Genomic DNA, 17994 nt, shown 5'->3' with positions numbered 1-17994 from the left:
CAGGCTGCTGTGCTCCACTTCTTCCTGCTGCAGCCATTGGAGTGGAACCCTTTGTGTCACTCTGGCAAGATGTTCTGCTCCTCAATCAGCTGGGTGGATTTTGCCTCTAGCCTCTTTGCAGGGAGTTCTGCTGAAGAGTTCCACGCTGGATCTACGCTCTGGGACCATTCAGGATCCCGCGGGCCCGGGTTGTCTCACTCACTCACTGGTCCTGCGCTCTGGGTCTATTCAGGATCTGGAGGCCCCGGGTCCTCTCACTCACTCTCCATGCCTGCACTGTTGGTCTGTTCATGATCCGGAGGCCACAGGTCGTCTCACTCACTCGCCAGGCCTGTGCTCTGGGTCTATTCCGGATCCATGGTCCCCGGGTCATCTCAACCATTGGTATTTTGTGGCAGTATGTACACCATGACCATTCTCAAGTGCCAGAATTCAGGGGATAACCCTAAGGAGCTGATGACTAAAACTTTACCAGCCCACCACTGGTTTGTCATTTCCACTGTACCTGGCCGTGGTTTCAGGGGGCAGGGTCTCTATTTACTCTTATTTTCAGAGAACTCATGTTCATGCTACAGAAAGTCAGGTGGAGCATGGGGCGAATTGAGTGGGGGTAATGAAGGTTGGTATGTGTTTGGTGGGGTGGTGTATTTTTCAGGATTGACAGAGCTTATTCCATGATGTTATGATGTGGAGGTTGTGTTTTTCCTGGCTGAATAATACTAATGCACAATCTCTTTTATTCTTTTTTCCTTTTTATTATCTCCCTTCATGCATATAGGACATGTTTGTGTATGACTCAGTAGAGTCAGTTTTATACATTAAAGCAAGGACCAGCACTGAGCCCAGATAAAGCCAATAAATGTAGGGAAAGATCTCTGTTTTGGAAGTCAAGAGATGTAATGCTGGCCTCAGCTCTACTAACTACTATAGGTAAACCTCCTTTCTTTGGGCCTCTCTTTCTTATTTATAAACAAAGACAGTTTCCATGCATATCATGCAAGGATGTGCTGAGGATCAGATGTGATCATGAGTATGCAAGTCCCCTGACAAAAATGGAGTTACAAGGAACATGCCTTTGCATTCAGGTGCCTGGCACTCCCTCTTCTCAGCCCTTCTTCTGTGTAGATGTTTGTGCATGCTTGGCCTATGCCCTACCTTTTCTAAGAAGCCTTTTTGATGGACCAGCCCTCCCTGACCAGACTCTGAACACTTGCCCATTTTTGTTGTTCTTCCCAAGAGGCAGATAGAGCAGAATGATTCTCAGTAGCATCCACAGTAAGGAATCCAGGTTGGACAGAGAATGGATGCTAAGGAGCTCTGTAGAGATCTTTTAATCAGCAAAGACCCTTTGGTTTTCTTGAGTACCAGTGAGATGTGCTGACTGGCAAGATTGTGTGTAGATGGAAGGTTATGAGAATAGTGCCTTCCATCTGATGAAGTGGTTTACCAGATGTTGCCTCATCTGTGTCTCAAGACCATGCTTAATTCCATTTTATAGGTGAGGAAACAGAAGTGTATGCTCACCCATCCATCCATCCATCCATCCATCCATCCATCCATCCATCCATCCATCCATCCAGCACATGTATCCTCCACTGAGAGAGCTGAAAGTCTTCTTCCCAAATGATACATTATTGGGACTGGGTCCCAGTTCTTTATGCTGCTTGGCTTCTGGGCACGCCTATCTTTTGCTCATTCTTGTGGGAGGCAAATGGGGCAATGGGGTGGACTGTGCATTCATGGAAGAATGGCAGATGGGCTAGAGTGCTGGTCTGTCTCAGGTTTGGAAGGTGGAAGAAGGGAGGGGGGCTCAGTGTTCTACTTGGCCATGGCTATATGCTGTGGCATTTCCTCTGGCAGCAGTGTAGAGAGGGGAGGAGCAGGTGTGCCCCTGCACCTTGCTCAGCTGGGATATGGAAGTGTATCCTGGGTCCAGAGCTTGGCAGATTGAGACACACTGGACCTCACAGAGTCCAGCCACATACTCTGAGCTCCAGGTTGGACACCTGAACTTTCCTGTCCAATGTGGTTTCAGTAGATGGTGAATTGAGTGACCCTAGAGGGAGCATCTATAGAGAAGAAAAAAATGATGGGTAATCCATCAAGGTGAATGACGATCAGTTAGGCTCACGGCAGCACCAGGGAGTCTGATGCATGGGTTGAGTTAAGCATGTGCAGTGAGGTAAGGGAGGCTTAAAATCTCTGCCCTGTGGGAAAGATGAAGTTAATTTCCTTTCATTCTTTAGTGACCGCCATGGATCAAGTTGAGCTGCTGAGTTTGTTCTGTGTGAAGTTTCTTTAGGTCTTGCTGTCCAGATAACAATGATACAAGGCAGAGCAAATCTGGGCCAAATATGATGTAAAAGATCTCCAACAAGTTTGCGTGTTTGTGTTTAAGTCTCCAGCAAGCCGTTGAAGATTTTTGGGAAGGAAGTATGTATGTCATACATACTGAGTACTATCTTGGGACAATAGTGGTGGCAGCAGGTGTCAGGGTGAATAAGGAGCAGAACTGGGGTAGGGAGTTCAGACTGGCAGGTAGGAGGCAGTGACAAGGAAGGAGTCTCTAAAGGAGTACATACACATATGTATGATGTGTGCAGGCATATTTGTGTGGCATTTGCACTTTAGGCATGTGTTGAAGAATCATGGGTTGGTTCGCCATGGTTGCATACCAGTCATGTATGATTGGGTTATAATAGGAATGGATCGCTGCCTGAGACACTTTGAAAAGAACCTTCTAGAACTGTTTAGATTTTGATAACCCAAATAGCTAATTAAAGGATGTAGTTTATAACCATTTGATCTCAAGGTGATTAAAAAATACCTTGAAGTATGGCGTAAATGGGGTTCCTATAGAAGGCTCCTTTCAGCTGGAGGTATCTTGAATGATAAGGACCAGCCCAGGAGGGACAAGGGGAGAGAGACACCAAATGAGGTGATGACTGGGGCCTGCCACCTTGTGTGCAGCAGTTCATTGAAGTTCAGAGTGGTTGTGTACTGTGAGACGTGTGAGTCATAAGATACCAGTAGGGAGCCCACATATTCCCTCTACCCCAGTCAGACACTATCAGCAGGGTAGAACATGACAGGTTCCCCTTGGATGGCTGCTAAGCAGGGTTCAATCTGGGGCTCTTTTCTCCCATCTTAACTTTAAAGCATTGCCCAGTGTTACTTATGTTCTGTCCTTCCTTAAGGTCCCAACCCCAGAGCTTCCAGGCTCAATGGAGTAAGAGAGGGGTAGGGAGGCAACAGCTCTCAAAATCAGTAGAAGAGTCCTTCCTAGCTTCCCCACAGGCTTTGTAGGCAGTCTGACTGCTAGGTCAGAGAGCATTGTCCTAGTCTGCAAGTCTGCATCCTCCATGGAATTGTTAGGAATATTGGATTTGCTGGGTCAGTACATTTCCACTGGTGCATAGCAGTAAACCTTGGGCTTTGTCATACTTCCCTGTGCCCAGCCATTTGCCTTATCTCATCCTCCTGGAGTCACCTGCCCTCTTTGATAAGTACTCCTAACAAATGCTTTCTTTCTCCTATTTCCCAGGAGTGAACAACTCTATGTGGGCATGCATATGGGTGTAGATACATCTGTCCATCCAGCACAATGCCTCATCCCAGGCCTTCTGGGAATCTGACAGGGATGCTGATTGGCCTGCGGATGAAAGATTGGGCTTATTTGGAGCTTTCTGGAAGAAATGCTCAAGAGCACAGGGTGCATGGCTCTTTGTCCAGGCAGCCTAGCAGCGTGTGCTTCCCAGCAGCCTGCCCAAACTGAGTCTGTGAACTGCTGGAATAGATTAGTGTCCAACAGGAGTCTCAATTCTTTTTGCTTTGCAAAAACCCTTGCCTGCTCCAAGCAAGGATTCAGTATTCCAAGGAACTGCTTCCATCCTTGCTCCAGGTCCCCATGGAGGGGCTTACTGCTGTCATTCCTGTGTTCAATATAGGTTCAGTGCACCTGTGCTAGGCACTGGCCATGGGCTGGCAGACAAGCATTATGGCAACCCTTGCCTTCCAGCACCTCACAGTTTGGGCTTGGATGGGCAGTGAACAGGTAGTATTTGGTCAGATGGAGCTTGGAATATTACTGCTGCATGGAGGAGGTAGTCACCTTGGTATTTTCCCCTGAATAGTGGACATTAGCTGAACAGAAGATTGAAGAAAGGGGACTTTAGGCAAGGGAACAGCCAGTGCTGTTAGATGCAGGTCATTTTGGTGTGACTGTTAGCCAAGAAAGGTGTAGGGGATGGAGCTATGAGAGGAAGATAGATGACAAGCACTTAGGCAGATTTCTCATGGCATTCTTTTATCCTTGCAGTGCCCCAGCCCACCTTCCTGTCAGGGTCACTTTCTATGTAGCTTCCTTTCAGCTGGGTGCATGGGCGTACCCTCCTGTACATGTAGGACCCTCTTTTGCACCTACCTTTTCTCTCCCAGGATGTTCTTCCTCCTCCCCTCTGCCTACCCAGCACTCATCCCCAAGAGTTAATCCAGTCCTGTTTCATAAGGGCTCAAGGATCTGAGAGAGCCAGCTAGTCCAGCCTCTTTATTTTGTAGTTTGGAGATGGATATAGGTAGTTGTTGACCTAAGCCTTTTTTCTTTCTTTCTTTTTTTTTAAATTTTTTTTATTTTAGAGAAGGGTCTACAGGGTGTTCAGGGTCTCACTACTAGATCGGACTCATAGTGATTCTCCTGTTTAAAGCCTCTCAAGAGCTGGGATTACAGGCATGCACCACCATGCCCAGTCTCACTTGCCATCTCAGCATGCCCTGGGGGCGGGGCAAGCACAGCAGGCCCTGGGCTTGAACACCTGGCCCCTGAGCCTGCTTGCAGGCGCTTTAATCCACTGAGCTATTTGGCCAGCCCTAAGCCTTTTTTCTTGGACAGTCAGAGGCATCCACACAAGCAGAAGGTCCACTACCCTCTCCTAGATCCTGCCTCATGTGCACAGTCCTCTGAGCTCTTATCTATTTGTTCATCAAGCATCTCTTAGGCTTCTGTGTAGTTCAGGCACAATGCTGGGCAGTGTGTTGACAACAGTGAGACAGACAGTCTAGTCTATCATATATGATCTAGTGGAAAAATCAGACAGTAAGTTGAACTCAGAGAAACATGGACTTTCTAGCTGTGATGGCTGCTATGGGAAGAAAAGGCCAGTCATGCTTTGGGAACATGTAATGGTGGTGGTGGATAATTTTGACAGTGGAGTCCCACAAACCAGAAGACCTTTGTGAAGGATTCCTGGGAGCTCATGTGCTAGGAGAGCGGAGCTGGGCTGTGGGCTAGGAATGAGCATCTAGACAGAAGGAATAGGTGAGAGTGGCCAGGGATGGACTGGAGAGGCAGGCAGGATTCCTCAGGTTGAACTGTCAAAGTTGTAAGAAATCTAAATAAAAAAGAAGCCATAGTGGGGGAGGGGGCTTAGGTGAAAAGTTGGCTTGGGCTTCATTGTGCCAGTGGACAGCCTGTTGGGGGCTGTGTGGGCTTGAATGAGCAATGAGATGGGGTAGAAGGGGGTGGTATCTTGTTGCACCATGAGAAGCGGGAGACATGGCTAGGACTTGACACTGGAAAATAAATGAATGCAGGGCTTCTGGCTTAAGCCCTGAGGTTGATATTTTGCCTGTTTTATTGAGAAGGGTCAGGGTAGTGCCAGGGGATCGAATCTGGGGCAGAAGTGGCACTTGAAACTGGAACTGGCTGTGAGGCAGCCAGGTGGGGAGGACAGACAAAAATTGGTATGTGTTCTGGGATCAGAAGACAAGTGAAGGTTGGGTAGACATCCATGTCACAGGGAATCTGGGGCACAGAATGTTAAATGTTGATGCGGGGGTGTCTTTTTGTCTGTTCAGCAACATGGTAATTAGACAGGGGCCTTTTTAACCTAATATTATTTAATAATTGGTGCTGTTGATTATGATAATGATGTCTTCCACTGGACATTTTCTGTGACCTAGAAGTTTTGCTATGTTGTGACATTCATAATCTTTAATCTGTTTCTTTATATGCTGCTTGGGGAGGCTGGAGAAATGCAGATTACAGGTTTCTGTGGGTGACTGTAGCTTACCCAGCAGTTAGGTCACTCATTCCAGATCCATCCAGTTCCAAAGATACTATGGGTTTCCCATTATGTTGTTTTGCCAGAGCTGTGATCTTGGGGGTGGGCTGGGTATGGGATCAATGGAAATGTCTGAGCATGTGTCACACTGTTCACATCCCCAGGTCCAGCCAACCACAGTCACTAGAGATTTCGGGGGAGGGGAGAGGTTGGATTTATGACTGTCTATCCACACCTCCTTCCTGGCTCCTTATGATCTAGAAGGCACATTCTCAGTACCCCTGTCCGGCTCAGAAGTACTATAGTGGGTATATAGCTGTGGTCTTGTTTCTTCCATCCAGGGGTATGTACTTGTAGGGAGCCAACATTCAGCCACACCTTCCTTAGTAGCCAGGCCTCTGACAAGACTGACCAAGGCCAGGAGGCAGCTTTACTTATGTGCTTTGAGACATGACACACAATACTTAGGTCTTTGTACCAGGTTCCATTAACTGGGAGGAAGAGGTGTGTGCCCCTGCCTACCCTTCCTTAGGGTTCTTCCGCAGTTTGCTTCACCCAGAGTAAAAGGGTTCATCTTCTGTCTTGCTTCAGTCTCAGTCCTCTAGGTTTTTTTTACCTCCTTTGAGTCTTATAAAATGGCTGTGTGTATGTGTCTGTCTGTCTGTACTAGGGATATGGCTATAAACAAATCAGCTGACTGCTAACATTTGTACTCTGTTATCTGCTGGGGATTTAAGTTTCTTGTGCTCCCTCATCTGGTTCTGTTGACCTCAGATACCGTGCTTTCCAGGAATAGTTCCTAAGACTCCTGGCTTGGTTCATATCCTTTGGGGGCACAAACATGGGGCTCTTAGTCTGTCCTTGAGGGGAATTTAAGGCTTGGGCAGGGAAGTCTTTCCTTTACCTTCTTCTTCACTTTCTGAGCACCAGCCCTATAGTGGTCACTGTCATGGGCACTGGGGCTGGATAATGAAATGACCACAACATTACTCTGCCATTTTGTAGAAGTCTAGGGACCAAGCAGAGGCTGTGGGCAGACTTTCATCATAGTCTGAATGATGTGTTAAGGAGGACGGAGTCACCTTCTCTCCAGAAGAGGCTGTAAAGTAGTCCTGTCTCAGCCTCCCAAGTGCAGGGATTACAGGAGTGTGCCACCATGCCCAGCTTTTCTTTTTAGTTTTTTGGAGACAGGGTCTTGCTGTGTAGTCCAGGTTTGCCTTGAACTCATAGCAGTCTTGCCTTGTTTCCCAAGTGCTGGGATGACAGACAAGTACCACTGGGTCTGGCACTCTATACATCTTCTGTGGCTGTATTTATGAATGGTTTACTCAGTGGTGGAAGTATTTCCTATACAGTCAAAGACAACTCCAAATTTTGATTTTAAAGTTGGGATGAGGATAGTATGCTCCTATAATGGTGGACCATCTTGAACATTCTTTTGCAAAGCAGATACTGCTTGGGGGGCTTCAACTATGGTGTCATGGTGAGGCTACCTCATTTGCAGCCTAGAGTGCTGAGATGCTGCATGCTGTACACAGTGCTACATACAGGAATATTCAGTGCACATCAGGAAGGGGACCTGGCTTGGACCTTCAGCTCTGATTGCGTGGGTGAGACACAGAGCTTGGTATTTCCTCAGCACATCTCTGACTGCCAGTCAGCAGAGATGTTACATGTTGGTTTCACATACTCACCCCCCACCCCAGGATTATCTAGTGGTTTTACTTTGTTGTATAAAAAGGGGAGAGGGAACAAAGCAGTTCTATCTTGTCCACATGTTTGGAGAGCCCATCAAGGGCATATGCATCCCCAACTCTCCTGAGCCTGGTGAGGAGGATGGGAAAGTGCAGAAGAGATGTCTTACATCACTTTTTCTACCTGGTTCTTCCTTCTGCACCCTAAATCTAGGGAACTAAGGCAGCCACTTCAGCTGGCCTCACTACCTCTCATCTCCCTTTTCATGCTGCTGAGCCCATCTTCCCCAGGTCCCACAGTGGCCCTGTGCCACTGCTTAGGAAGCTGCAGTGTGTCCTTGAAAGCCTCAAAAAGTAGCTCTGCACTGATTGACACATGCAGTCTCCTGAGCAGGCCACACGCAGGTCTCCTGCTGTGCCTCCCTTCCTTTGTCTACCATAGGGAGAGCCTTTCTCCCATGACAGACTGTGAGACAGCTCCTTGCCAATCCTGTGTGTGCATGCTCTATCCCTTTGCTGGGTACTTATTGGTACCATTGTGGGTTAGAGTAGGAGACTGTTCTCTTCAGCTGCTGTGAATTCTGAGGCTCACAGCCTGACTTACTCATCCTTGTACCATGTGGGTCCTTGCTCAGGGTCCTGCCTACAATGAAGAGTCTGTCACCAATGGGAAGAGGTAAGGGAAGGATTTGTTCTGGCTAAACCTACCTCCTGAGGCTACTTTGCTGCCCTTCTCTAAGACAGGATAAGCTCCCTGCCCTCCACACTCCATACTCCTATACCTGCTTCTTCCTTTACCTTCCTTGAGATCCCTCAAGGATTTCCATGGTAACTCACCTTTGCTGGTTATTGGACCAGAGGCACAAGCCCAGCCACATCTATTCCTTTTACCCCTCAGTCTGGGTCCTTTTACATAATGACTTCTCATCAAGATGTGCTCCTGTTCTACTTTTAAATTGTTAGCCTGGCAAGTTCCTTCCCATGGGCGAGAAGTATGTTTAGAGTCCAAGACAATATATAGCATGTAGGCTTTAAAATCAGTGTTTCCTTTTCTGTAAAATGGAATAACTACTATTATGTAGTACTGTCTTGAGGATTGAATGAGTTACTGTGAGTGAAGCTTAGTTCCTGAGACATATAAAGGTTTATCAATCAGCACTGGTCCTATTAATTCGGGTAGTGACTAAGCTGGGTGTCACTGTAACTTCTAAAAACTCACAAGTGGGACTTCAGTGCCATTTTGACAACTGTGATCAGGAGCAAACAGAGCTATGACACTGGGTAGCGTCTTCTGTTTCTATCACCTGCCTTTTGTCTTCTACCTCCTCTCTCAGGCCCTCAAGCTTCTGAGGAAATAGCAGCAGTCATTCATCTATGACCAGACATGGAGGTGGACAATGGGGAGACTGTTCTGACTGGACCAGTGTGAGTCAGGGAGAAGAGGGATGGAAAAAGATTAAAAAGTAGAGAGGCCAGATGAAGGGCCCTTGGTGATGACCCCCCCCCCACCTCCATAACAGCACCTCTGCATGTACAGTGCTTCCCCTCCGTTACATTGCCTTACCCTTACTCACTCATTGCATATCCACAGCACATCTAGAGGGCTCTTGAGCCCCATACTGAGAGGATAGCAGCTAGAAAGAGCTGCAAGGGGAAAGCTGGTTTGCTGACTCCATCCAGTGGGCAGTGAGTCTCTCCTCACATCCAGCTGTGCTATTAGACTGTTAAGTCCTCTGGAGCTGCCAGTGAGTTGACGAGGAGAGAGGCAAGTAGTTCTGCCAGGTGCCAGCTGACTTCTGCCCCTTATCTGTAGATGGTATCTGCAGAGCCACAGTGCCACATGTGATAGCAGAAGTTGTACCTGCAGTTCACACCAGGTTTTATTTTGGCGTTCCTCACCTGAATTCAAAGAAACTCAGGTAGCAAACTGTTGGAAATTCCTCTGAAGAACAAGCTGTGGTTAGAGCCTCTAGGATGCACACTTGGGGGAGTCAGCAGTGTCACTACAGAGACCTGTCCTGGGGGTCCTGAATGAGTTAATGTCCCCTGCCTCTTCTATCTGCCATTTGTAACAGTTCTGTGCTGCCCATCTGCTTGCCTTGGTGAGCCATGCCCTCTGATCTTTTTGAAAAGAGTAGGTAGCTGAAGGGCAAGGAGCAGCAGCATAGTTCATATCCTTTTCCACAGGGTGCTTAGCACACTGCATAGGTGTGGAACATTGGGGGTGGTCCAGGGCAGATGTGGCACACACCTTGTAAGTAGGGATCCTTCTATCCAACTAGCCCATCTAGTGCTACCCTGGGGTTGCTATGCCCAGTACAACACAGTTCGTGCTCTAGGGAACTTTCTGTACCTTTCTGAGTGGCAGGGACAGTGACAGAAAAGAGAGCTAGGATCTGGGCCTCCCAAGTGCAGACTTCTGCACAAGTCCAAGGAAGACCAGCGTGGTGGCAGGGTTTCCCAAGAAGTCAAAAGACAGCTCTGTTCTACCGTGGGGCAAATGCCCTCCTCCTCTGTTAGCCAGCCTTTCAGCACTCCTGGGCTTTGGGCCAATACAGCCTGTGACTCAGGGCACTATTACATCCCTTCATGCTTGGCATAGGCAGGCGATGGAGGGTCACGGCCGGTCCCGCTTCTGCCCCCTGGCCCTGGCAATCTGCCTGAGCCCCAGCCAGCTGTAGTCCTACCCAGGCAAACGGAGCAGGGTCTCGCGCAGCTGCAGGAGCTTTGCGGAGCTGCGCGTGCGTGTGCGTGTGCGCGGGGTTCTGGAGGTGGGATGTGGGGGTGGTAGGGAGGGCGCGCACCCTTTGGAGCCCCGAGTGCTTTCCCACTGTGTGCTTCTGTTTCGGGTCCCTCACCCTAGTGCGGTAGCTCACCCCAGGTGCACAAGGTGTAGGGTGCATGCGTTAGTGGCCGGGAGACCGTGTGTTTTGGGCTGTGGGCTGGACAAACCCAGCGGAGGGGGCAGCGGGCCACACTTCCTTTTCCAGTCCTCCCAGACTGCTCCTTTGCTTCCTTGGGTCACCGGTCCCACCAGCCATCCCTCTGCTCTCGCCGTTCTCTTCCTTGTGTGAGAGACCAGCACCTTTCAGTGTGGCTCCGTGTCCCTAGCCCGAGCCCTGGAGTTTAGTGAGCCCTTGTGCACTGGTGTAGGCACACGGCGGAGCTTGCATCCTATTCGAGACTCTGTTATGGGGGTGGGAGGGGCAGGAGGAACGGGGGTGCGAGGGGGGCGTTCTACAGGGCCACGCAGCAGTGTGCCTATTGGCCAAATGGAAACCAGGGGCGGGACCGAGGCAGGGAGGGGGCTCTGGGGTTTCAGAGCTCAAGTCGGTCGAGGGTTCCGCAGAGAAAGCCCGGTGGTGCAGCTGCCACGGTCCCAGCCTGTGCCTGCTGCACGCCGCTGCCGCAGCCGCAGCCCAGCCGGGCGGCAGCTCCGCAGAGTCGGCGCAGGGGAGGCGGGGCACCTACGAGGCGAGGCTCATTGTAGGCTCCGCCGGTGAGCGGTTGCCCTGTAAAAGAACGGTCATCAGCAGCCTCCCCAACCGCCCAGTGGCCCGGCAGGCCAGTGCCCAGAGTGCTAGAGCGCAGAGCCGCGTGGTGGCGCAGAGCCTTGCGGGCTGGGAGCGGGTGCCGTCCCGCAGTAGCGGGACTTGGGCTCTGGCTCAGGCGCGCAGTGAGTGCACCCGCCGGGCCCGAGGTCCTGTGCAGACCCCGTGCCCGCCTGTACTCGGGTGCCTCCCCAGCCCCACTACGGGAGCGATGCCCCCCGCTCCCCACATCCTCCAAGAACGACGAGAACATGGAGAAGTCGAGTAGTGAAGACTCTTCGATCCACCGGAGTCCATCTTTGGACAGCAAGGACTCGGACTTTGCCAAGCCGTCCACCTCTGGCCGCCCATTTAGTCACGGCTTCACGGCCGGCGCCTTCTACGGCACCGCGGGCTCTCGGGGCCAGAGTCGCGCCGAGGCTGGTGTGAAAACTGACAAGTACAATGCACCCAAAGGCAGCAAGTACGTGGTGTTTTACCTGGACCTGTCCTTTGTGTTCCTCCTAGAATTTAAGAAGTGCAACATGGCCAGAGGCTGCCTCTGCTGCTTGAAGTACATGATGTTTCTCTTCAATTTAATATTCTGGGTAAGTCCTAGCATTGGTTCCCTTCTCCTCTCCTCTCCAGCGTAGTAGCTGAATGCTTGCTCCACTCTGCTCATTCTTTATACTGCATTGCTCTGGTAAGTGTTTTTTTTTTTTTTTTTTTTACACTTTCTCCCACCCCCTTTGATGCTTCTCTGTCTTTCTCTCTTCCCTCAGTGGCTGAATGGAGGGTCCAACTTACCTGTCTTCCAGAAGAGACTTGCTCTACTCCTGGAAGGGTAGCAGACTTTGTTACCATCTCCTCTCCCATTTAGAAAACCCGTGTGTGCCTCAGACCCCACACCATAGCAGTGGCAGGGTCAGAATTTGTAACAGCCGTGACCCTGTACTGGCCGAGGACACATGTGAGGAGGATGTTCTGAGTTTCTTTCTGTATCACTCTGAATGTTCAATCTGCAGCATATAATGGGCTGTTTGGCAGGAGTGTAGAGGTCTCACCTCTGTGCCTTTAGTGATTCCAGGGAGGAGGAGGAAGAACCCCTGTTCTGAACTGAGCTGGGGCTGATGTAAGGAGGAGGGGCTGGGGGCATGCTGCCATCCGGTGTCTGGCTGCTGCTTTTGAAGGATTGTAGTTAACTGGGCTGCCACATGCTCCCAGGCTCTGGGACTGGAAGGGACAAAGAGAGACAGTCAGCGGTTCTCCGACCTTGGTGAGGTTGTTTTCTGAAGAAAGTCAGTGGATGGGGCAGGTTGGGATTGTTCTTTGCCCTCTGTAGGCTACTAGAGGCAGTGTGTGCGTAAGAAATGACAGGCAGATTTAGTGAAACTTCTTGAGTGTATCTCTGTTCTTTTATCCTGACTGCTGCTTCTTCCTTTCTTTCCTGGACCCTGGACACTGCCAACACGGATGTTTAGCTCAGCCTCAAAGCTTAGCCTGCCTTTTGGAGACTGTCAACCTCAGCCTCAGCTTCCTGGGCATGGTCCAGGAGGAGCACTGGGGCAATAGAGTCATTTGAGTGGGGTTAGGTGGAAGCAGTTGAGCTGTGTTCATCTTGTGTGGGTGACTGTAGTTGAAGAACTTTTGTGTGGTACATGTGAAGGGAGAGTTCCAGCCCATTAAAGAAGAGGACGGGCTGCTGGTCTTGCTCTGCACCAGCTTTGGTAAGATTTTGGGCTGCTCATTTTTTTGGTGCGTTACAGTCTGGGCTCCCTGTCCCATGGGGCGGGCATGTGAAGCTCTCTTCACTGTCCCCTACGCTCCTGTGTATTATCCTGGATGGGGCAGTGAAGCGCCTGGGGTTGTGTGTGTGTTCGTTCGTTCGTTCGTTCCTTCTTTCTTTCTTTCAAATGTATTTAGTACAGGGTCTCACTATACAGTTCGGACTGGTAGTGATTCTTCTGTTTTCAGCCTCCCAAGTACTGAAATTATAGGTGTGTGCCACCACACACAGTTTCAGTTGCCATCTCAGCGCCTGCCAGGAGTGGGGCCGGCATGTCATCCTGGGGATCGAACTACAGTCCCTGTGTCTGCCTAAGCAGAAGCTTTAATTCGCTGGGCTATCTGGCCAGCCCTAGGTGTACTATCTTTTCCAAAATGGCCTGAGATTCCTTGATTGAACTTGTCAAATGGCTCTGTGGGTTGGACCCTTCTGCTACTGCAGTTAGAATGTTCAGCCATGTGGCTAGGGTTCTATGGAAGGTGAGGCAGATACTCTGGTTTCTTTTTCTTTTCTTTTTTCTTTTTTGGCAGAACAGGGGATTGAACTCAGGCCCTTGTGCTTGCCAGGCAAGCACTTACTCTACTGAGCCATCTTCCCAGCTCTGATTTCTTTTTCGGATGGCAAAAACCTTTGACTATCAAGGATTCTGTAGGAACTCTGGGGTAAGTGCCTTTTGATCCCTTGACTTCTGTGCCAGTATCATATTTCCAGTGCCTTTTAGTCAGCACAAATGCTGTCATTTTTGTTTTTCACTTCTTTTACTCTCCTTTTTCATGCCTGCCCCTTTGGTTGTCATTGTTCCAACCTGGGTTATATATGGGCACTTTAATATTAAGGAGTACTCAGCGATGGTCACAGTGCCTTTGGTCATATCTCCCACCTCAGCTGCGTTTGTTTCTCCCCACCCCACTCTGCCACCTGCTGGTTGAAGTTGGTATAACTGCTTGTGGTAACGAAGGTTCCAACTTGGTTTGGGGACCTCCTGACACAGTGTCTGTGCTATGCACAGAGCTGGTGCTAATGACATGTTTGTGAATGAATGGATCGATGGCCAGGGCTGTGAATCACATATATTATTATGTGGCGGGGATTCCCAAGTCTCACTTGATGTGGTCAAAAAGTTACATATCAAACTTGCCTATATAGGCTTTCCTGATCTTAACTAGCAGGTGGTGGACAAGTGACTCCATCTTCCCTTAAGAGAGTGGCAGCAATTAATGAACTAGCTGATGAACTGTCCTTCTTTTATGGTCTATAGTGAAAGAACTTGCTGTCTCGTCCCAACTAGTGTTGATAATACTCTAATAAGACAAGGAATTATTCCTTCCTGGTCCCTGATTTTTTGATTACTTCATATTTTTAGAATTCCCATGGCAAGCTATGAGCCAGGAAATATCAAGACCTGATTATTTTATGCTAGTAGCATTTGAGATAGTAAAGTAAGATGTGGATCTTGGGAAAGATGGAAAATTTGCCAGAGGAGAAATGGGCGCTTGTGTGAGTATTAGTGTTTGTTGGGGGCTTGGGGATGATATGTCACTGTTTCACTCAAGTGAAGAGTTCTTGTAGGCAGGGGCTCCTCAGCCTGTTGTGGGGGAAGAACGGAGAAGGGCCTGATTGACAAGAGAAGAACTGTTGAGGTATGTCTGCAGCAACGCCCCCATAGGCCTCTACTGTTGCCTGGCCACACTTAAATGGTGGGTAGGGTAGGCTGGGCTGGGCAGGTAAGGGAAAGTCTCAGGAGAAGGTGAGGGAGAGGGTAGGGCCTGGGGAGAGGCACAGGAACAAATCCAGGAGAAATTGTTAGAAATTATATAGCCATTACTTGTTTTAATCTCATGGCTGAGATTCCAAAAGCTTTTCTGAAGCATTAGAGTTGAACTTGAGACCTGTAATCAATAGGCAGAGTTCTTTCCATAGATCCAGAGCCTACCTGGTAGTTCTCCAAGCCTCCTGCTGCTGCCATACCCACTGCCTCTTCTAAGCTTTTCCAGAGGATCCCTGGCCTGGAAGAGAGATGCATCAGACTGCAGCCCTTCACAGGCCTGCTGAGTACCTGCTTCCTGGCCACTGGGTGGAGCTTTGAGGGTGCTGGTATTGGTGAGAGCCTGGTGACATCATGGGGGAGGGGCAGGATGGGAGAGGGAGCTCTGCAGCCAGCACTCCTCCTTACTAAGAAAAGGGCAGGTGCCTCCCAGGCTGCTGGGCGCCTGCCTGCTGGTGGTGGTCCAGGTCTACTTCTGGAACGTTGACTGCAGCCAGATTATGCTAGCCACATTGGCAGCCCAGTGCACTATGGGAGCTTGGGGCACCTAGGAGGGCAGCATCACTTTAGGGCTTGGGGACCTGTTACAGCTGGAATCAGTGATCACTCCTAACTGAATCTCTTCCTCTTTGTTCCCTGAATTTCCCACCCTGATTCTTGGGCCAAAGAGAGTGCTGGCTTCTTGGGTGATAGGCTAAGCCTAAACTAGGACAGAACATTTTCCATACTGTCCATCACTGATGAAATCCATTCTTTTTTTTTTTTTTTTTTGGTGGAACCTGGGATTGAACTCAGGCCCTTGCGCTTGCCAGGGAAGCACTTATTCCACTGAGCCATCTCCCTGGCCTGAAATCCATTCTTAAGGTATTTGTTCCAGCAGAGGAAGCCATTTGAGGCATTTCCCTCAGTTATTCCATCTCTGGATCCTCCCAGAGCTGTCTGTTAGAACAGTGTAGGTAGAGATGAAGTGAATCTAAACTCCTGAGAGTGGAGGAAGCTCAGGGCTTTGCTAGAAGGAAAGGAAGAGAAGGTATATGGGGAGGGCTGCAAAGGGAACTTCTAAATGTAGGGGCCCATATCCTCATCTCAGATGGCAAATCATGATCTCACCCTAGTTCTTCCAAACCTCAAGTCAAGTTTCTTTGTGATACAAAGGGTCAAGGACTGATTGCTCTCATAATTGCCACTTGGAATAATGATCATTTTTCATACTGGCCAGCAGATCTATTCCCATCACTTTAAATCATAGTTGGCAGAGTGGTGACATTTTGGCCTCACTAGAAAGTCTGTTCCTTGTGGATTGCTCCCTTAGTAAAGGTCAATTAGGCTAGTAGATAGTGTTCAGTGAACCTGTTTGAATACAGGAAGGGTTGGCATGAGATAACCACAGGCTGAGAGCTGAGTAGATCCCCATGAACTTTCCCGAGTGGGGTCAGGCTGCTCAGGCTGCCCCTGCTGGTGGGTGCTTTGGTGGTACATGTTCTTTAACTGGCCTGGCTGTCTGAGGACTCTGGGCTGGGGTCTGTGCACCTTGAGCATCATGGGCAGGTGCTGTAGGGTGCGTTCTATTAATGAATGGGGTTTGAGGGGGTTTCTTAGCCGGGAGCTCAGGTTCAGACAGCCTCACTGAGAAGAGGCTGGACTAGGATCAAGAAGCATTTGGGGCTTCCAAAAGTCTCAGGGTGAGGCATGCAGGTTGGCTCCCCACAGGGATGCTACAGACCAATCTCCTGGGTGAGTCAGGCCTGGCTCTGCGTGGAGGCAGGGGGACAAGATGAAGGGCCGGGTAGATACCCTGAGAGACTCCTGGAATGTGGCCGAGAGAGAATGCCAGCTGTGTGTTTGCTTCCTTTCCAAAGCATTAAAATTTAAACTTCCTTGTCTTAATATCTATTTTTAAATCATGTCAGAGCCAGCATTGGTGTCAGTCAAGAGGGGGTGGGGAAGAGGGGGTGGAAGAGAGGCAGCCTTAGCTGAAGCAGTGTAAGGGCTTTCTCCACCTTGAGGAGAGAGGGCCCAAGCCTGCCTACCTGTCTGTAAGAACACAGTGAATAGCAGTTGGCCTCTTCCCACCCTGTGTGCCTAGTTGCCCTTGGCTGAACTTGATGGCAGGCCCAGTGGCCCTCAGCTTTCTGTGGCTTGCTAGGGTGTTGGGGCCCCAATTGAGTCCATTCACTCATGCCACAACTATTTGCTGAATGCCCGCTGCATGCACCAGAGCCTCCAGTTGGTAAGGACAGGGCTCAACTGGGCTACACAACCATATCAGTTTTCCCAAGCCAGGAAGTTGTGGAATTGGTAGGTCATTTGGCCTGTCCTGCACCCAGCATTTGAACACAGGCCTGCCAGGGCAGGGGCTGGCATGCAAGGGGCTCTTCCTTTTTTTCCAGCATTCTAGAACCTGGTATCCTGGCAGCCTGCTCTGACCTCTATTCTCTCCCCTCCCTTTTTTTCCCTTCCCTTCCCCTCTATCCTTTCTGAAACATTTGCTTATGTCAGAAAGAAACGGAGGGAAAAAGAGCTTTAGGCTTTTTCTTGTTAGTTTGGAAAAAATCTGTGAATCGTGATTTTTCTGTTTTTGTTCTATTAAAGGGACTAATGGATGCCCTGTATCCAGTGTGTACTATACGCTTATTGAGCACTCACTGTAAGCTAGACCATTGAGCAGCTCAGAGTTGCATGGAGGAATAAGACTCATAAACAGATAGTTTTGAACAGCAGGTGTTTAATACATTTTTTAATAGGATAAATAATTTTGCTTCATTGAGATTAGACACAGAGAGAGCCAAGTAGAGCAAGCAACACTTGGATTTTGAAGGATGAATAGGAGCTTGCTAAGAAGATAGGAGGAAAGGTCCAGGCAAGGAAGTGTATGGAGAGACAGAGGACAGATTAGTCCAGAGTCTGTGTCAGAGAGCTGGTAGTGCAATGGGAGAGGCAGAATCTCTTGTACCTGGAAGTGGGCTGAACAGCAAAGCTGAGGAGTGCACTGGGTGACAGAGACTGGGATGGCTTCTGGTTGACTTCCCTGTGGGGTGTTCCTCAGTGAGTCTGCAGGCTCCTAGGCAAGTGCTTGATTGTCTTTCTGGCAGTGACCTCGTGACAGGTCTTGCTGTGTTACCCAGGCTGCAAGCTGTTGCTGTAGGTAATCCAGCTTTAG

General features: G+C 49.4%; 1 protein-coding gene across 2 annotated transcripts in view; it reads left to right on the top strand.

Moving 5' to 3' along the window:
- Positions 1–17994, top strand: part of Tspan9 (tetraspanin 9) — a 230643-nt gene that overhangs the window by 131720 nt on the left and 80929 nt on the right. The window contains exon 2 of one of the 2 annotated variants that reach the window (XM_023708388.1): positions 11812–11891. In XM_023708388.1, coding sequence (XP_023564156.1) covers positions 11829–11891 — 63 coding nt within the window. In that variant the 5' untranslated portion in view covers positions 11812–11828. Of the gene's footprint in view, positions 1–11106; positions 11892–17994 lie in introns of those variants that run through there. The other variant, XM_004648146.2, reaches the window with a different exon arrangement.

Source organism: Octodon degus, unplaced genomic scaffold (genome assembly GCF_000260255.1).
Source record: "Octodon degus isolate 3935 unplaced genomic scaffold, OctDeg1.0 scaffold00355, whole genome shotgun sequence".
NCBI lineage: Eukaryota > Metazoa > Chordata > Mammalia > Rodentia > Octodontidae > Octodon > Octodon degus.
The sequence above is the reverse complement of the archived record's forward strand: the minus strand, read 5'-3'. Positions and strand labels throughout refer to the sequence as shown.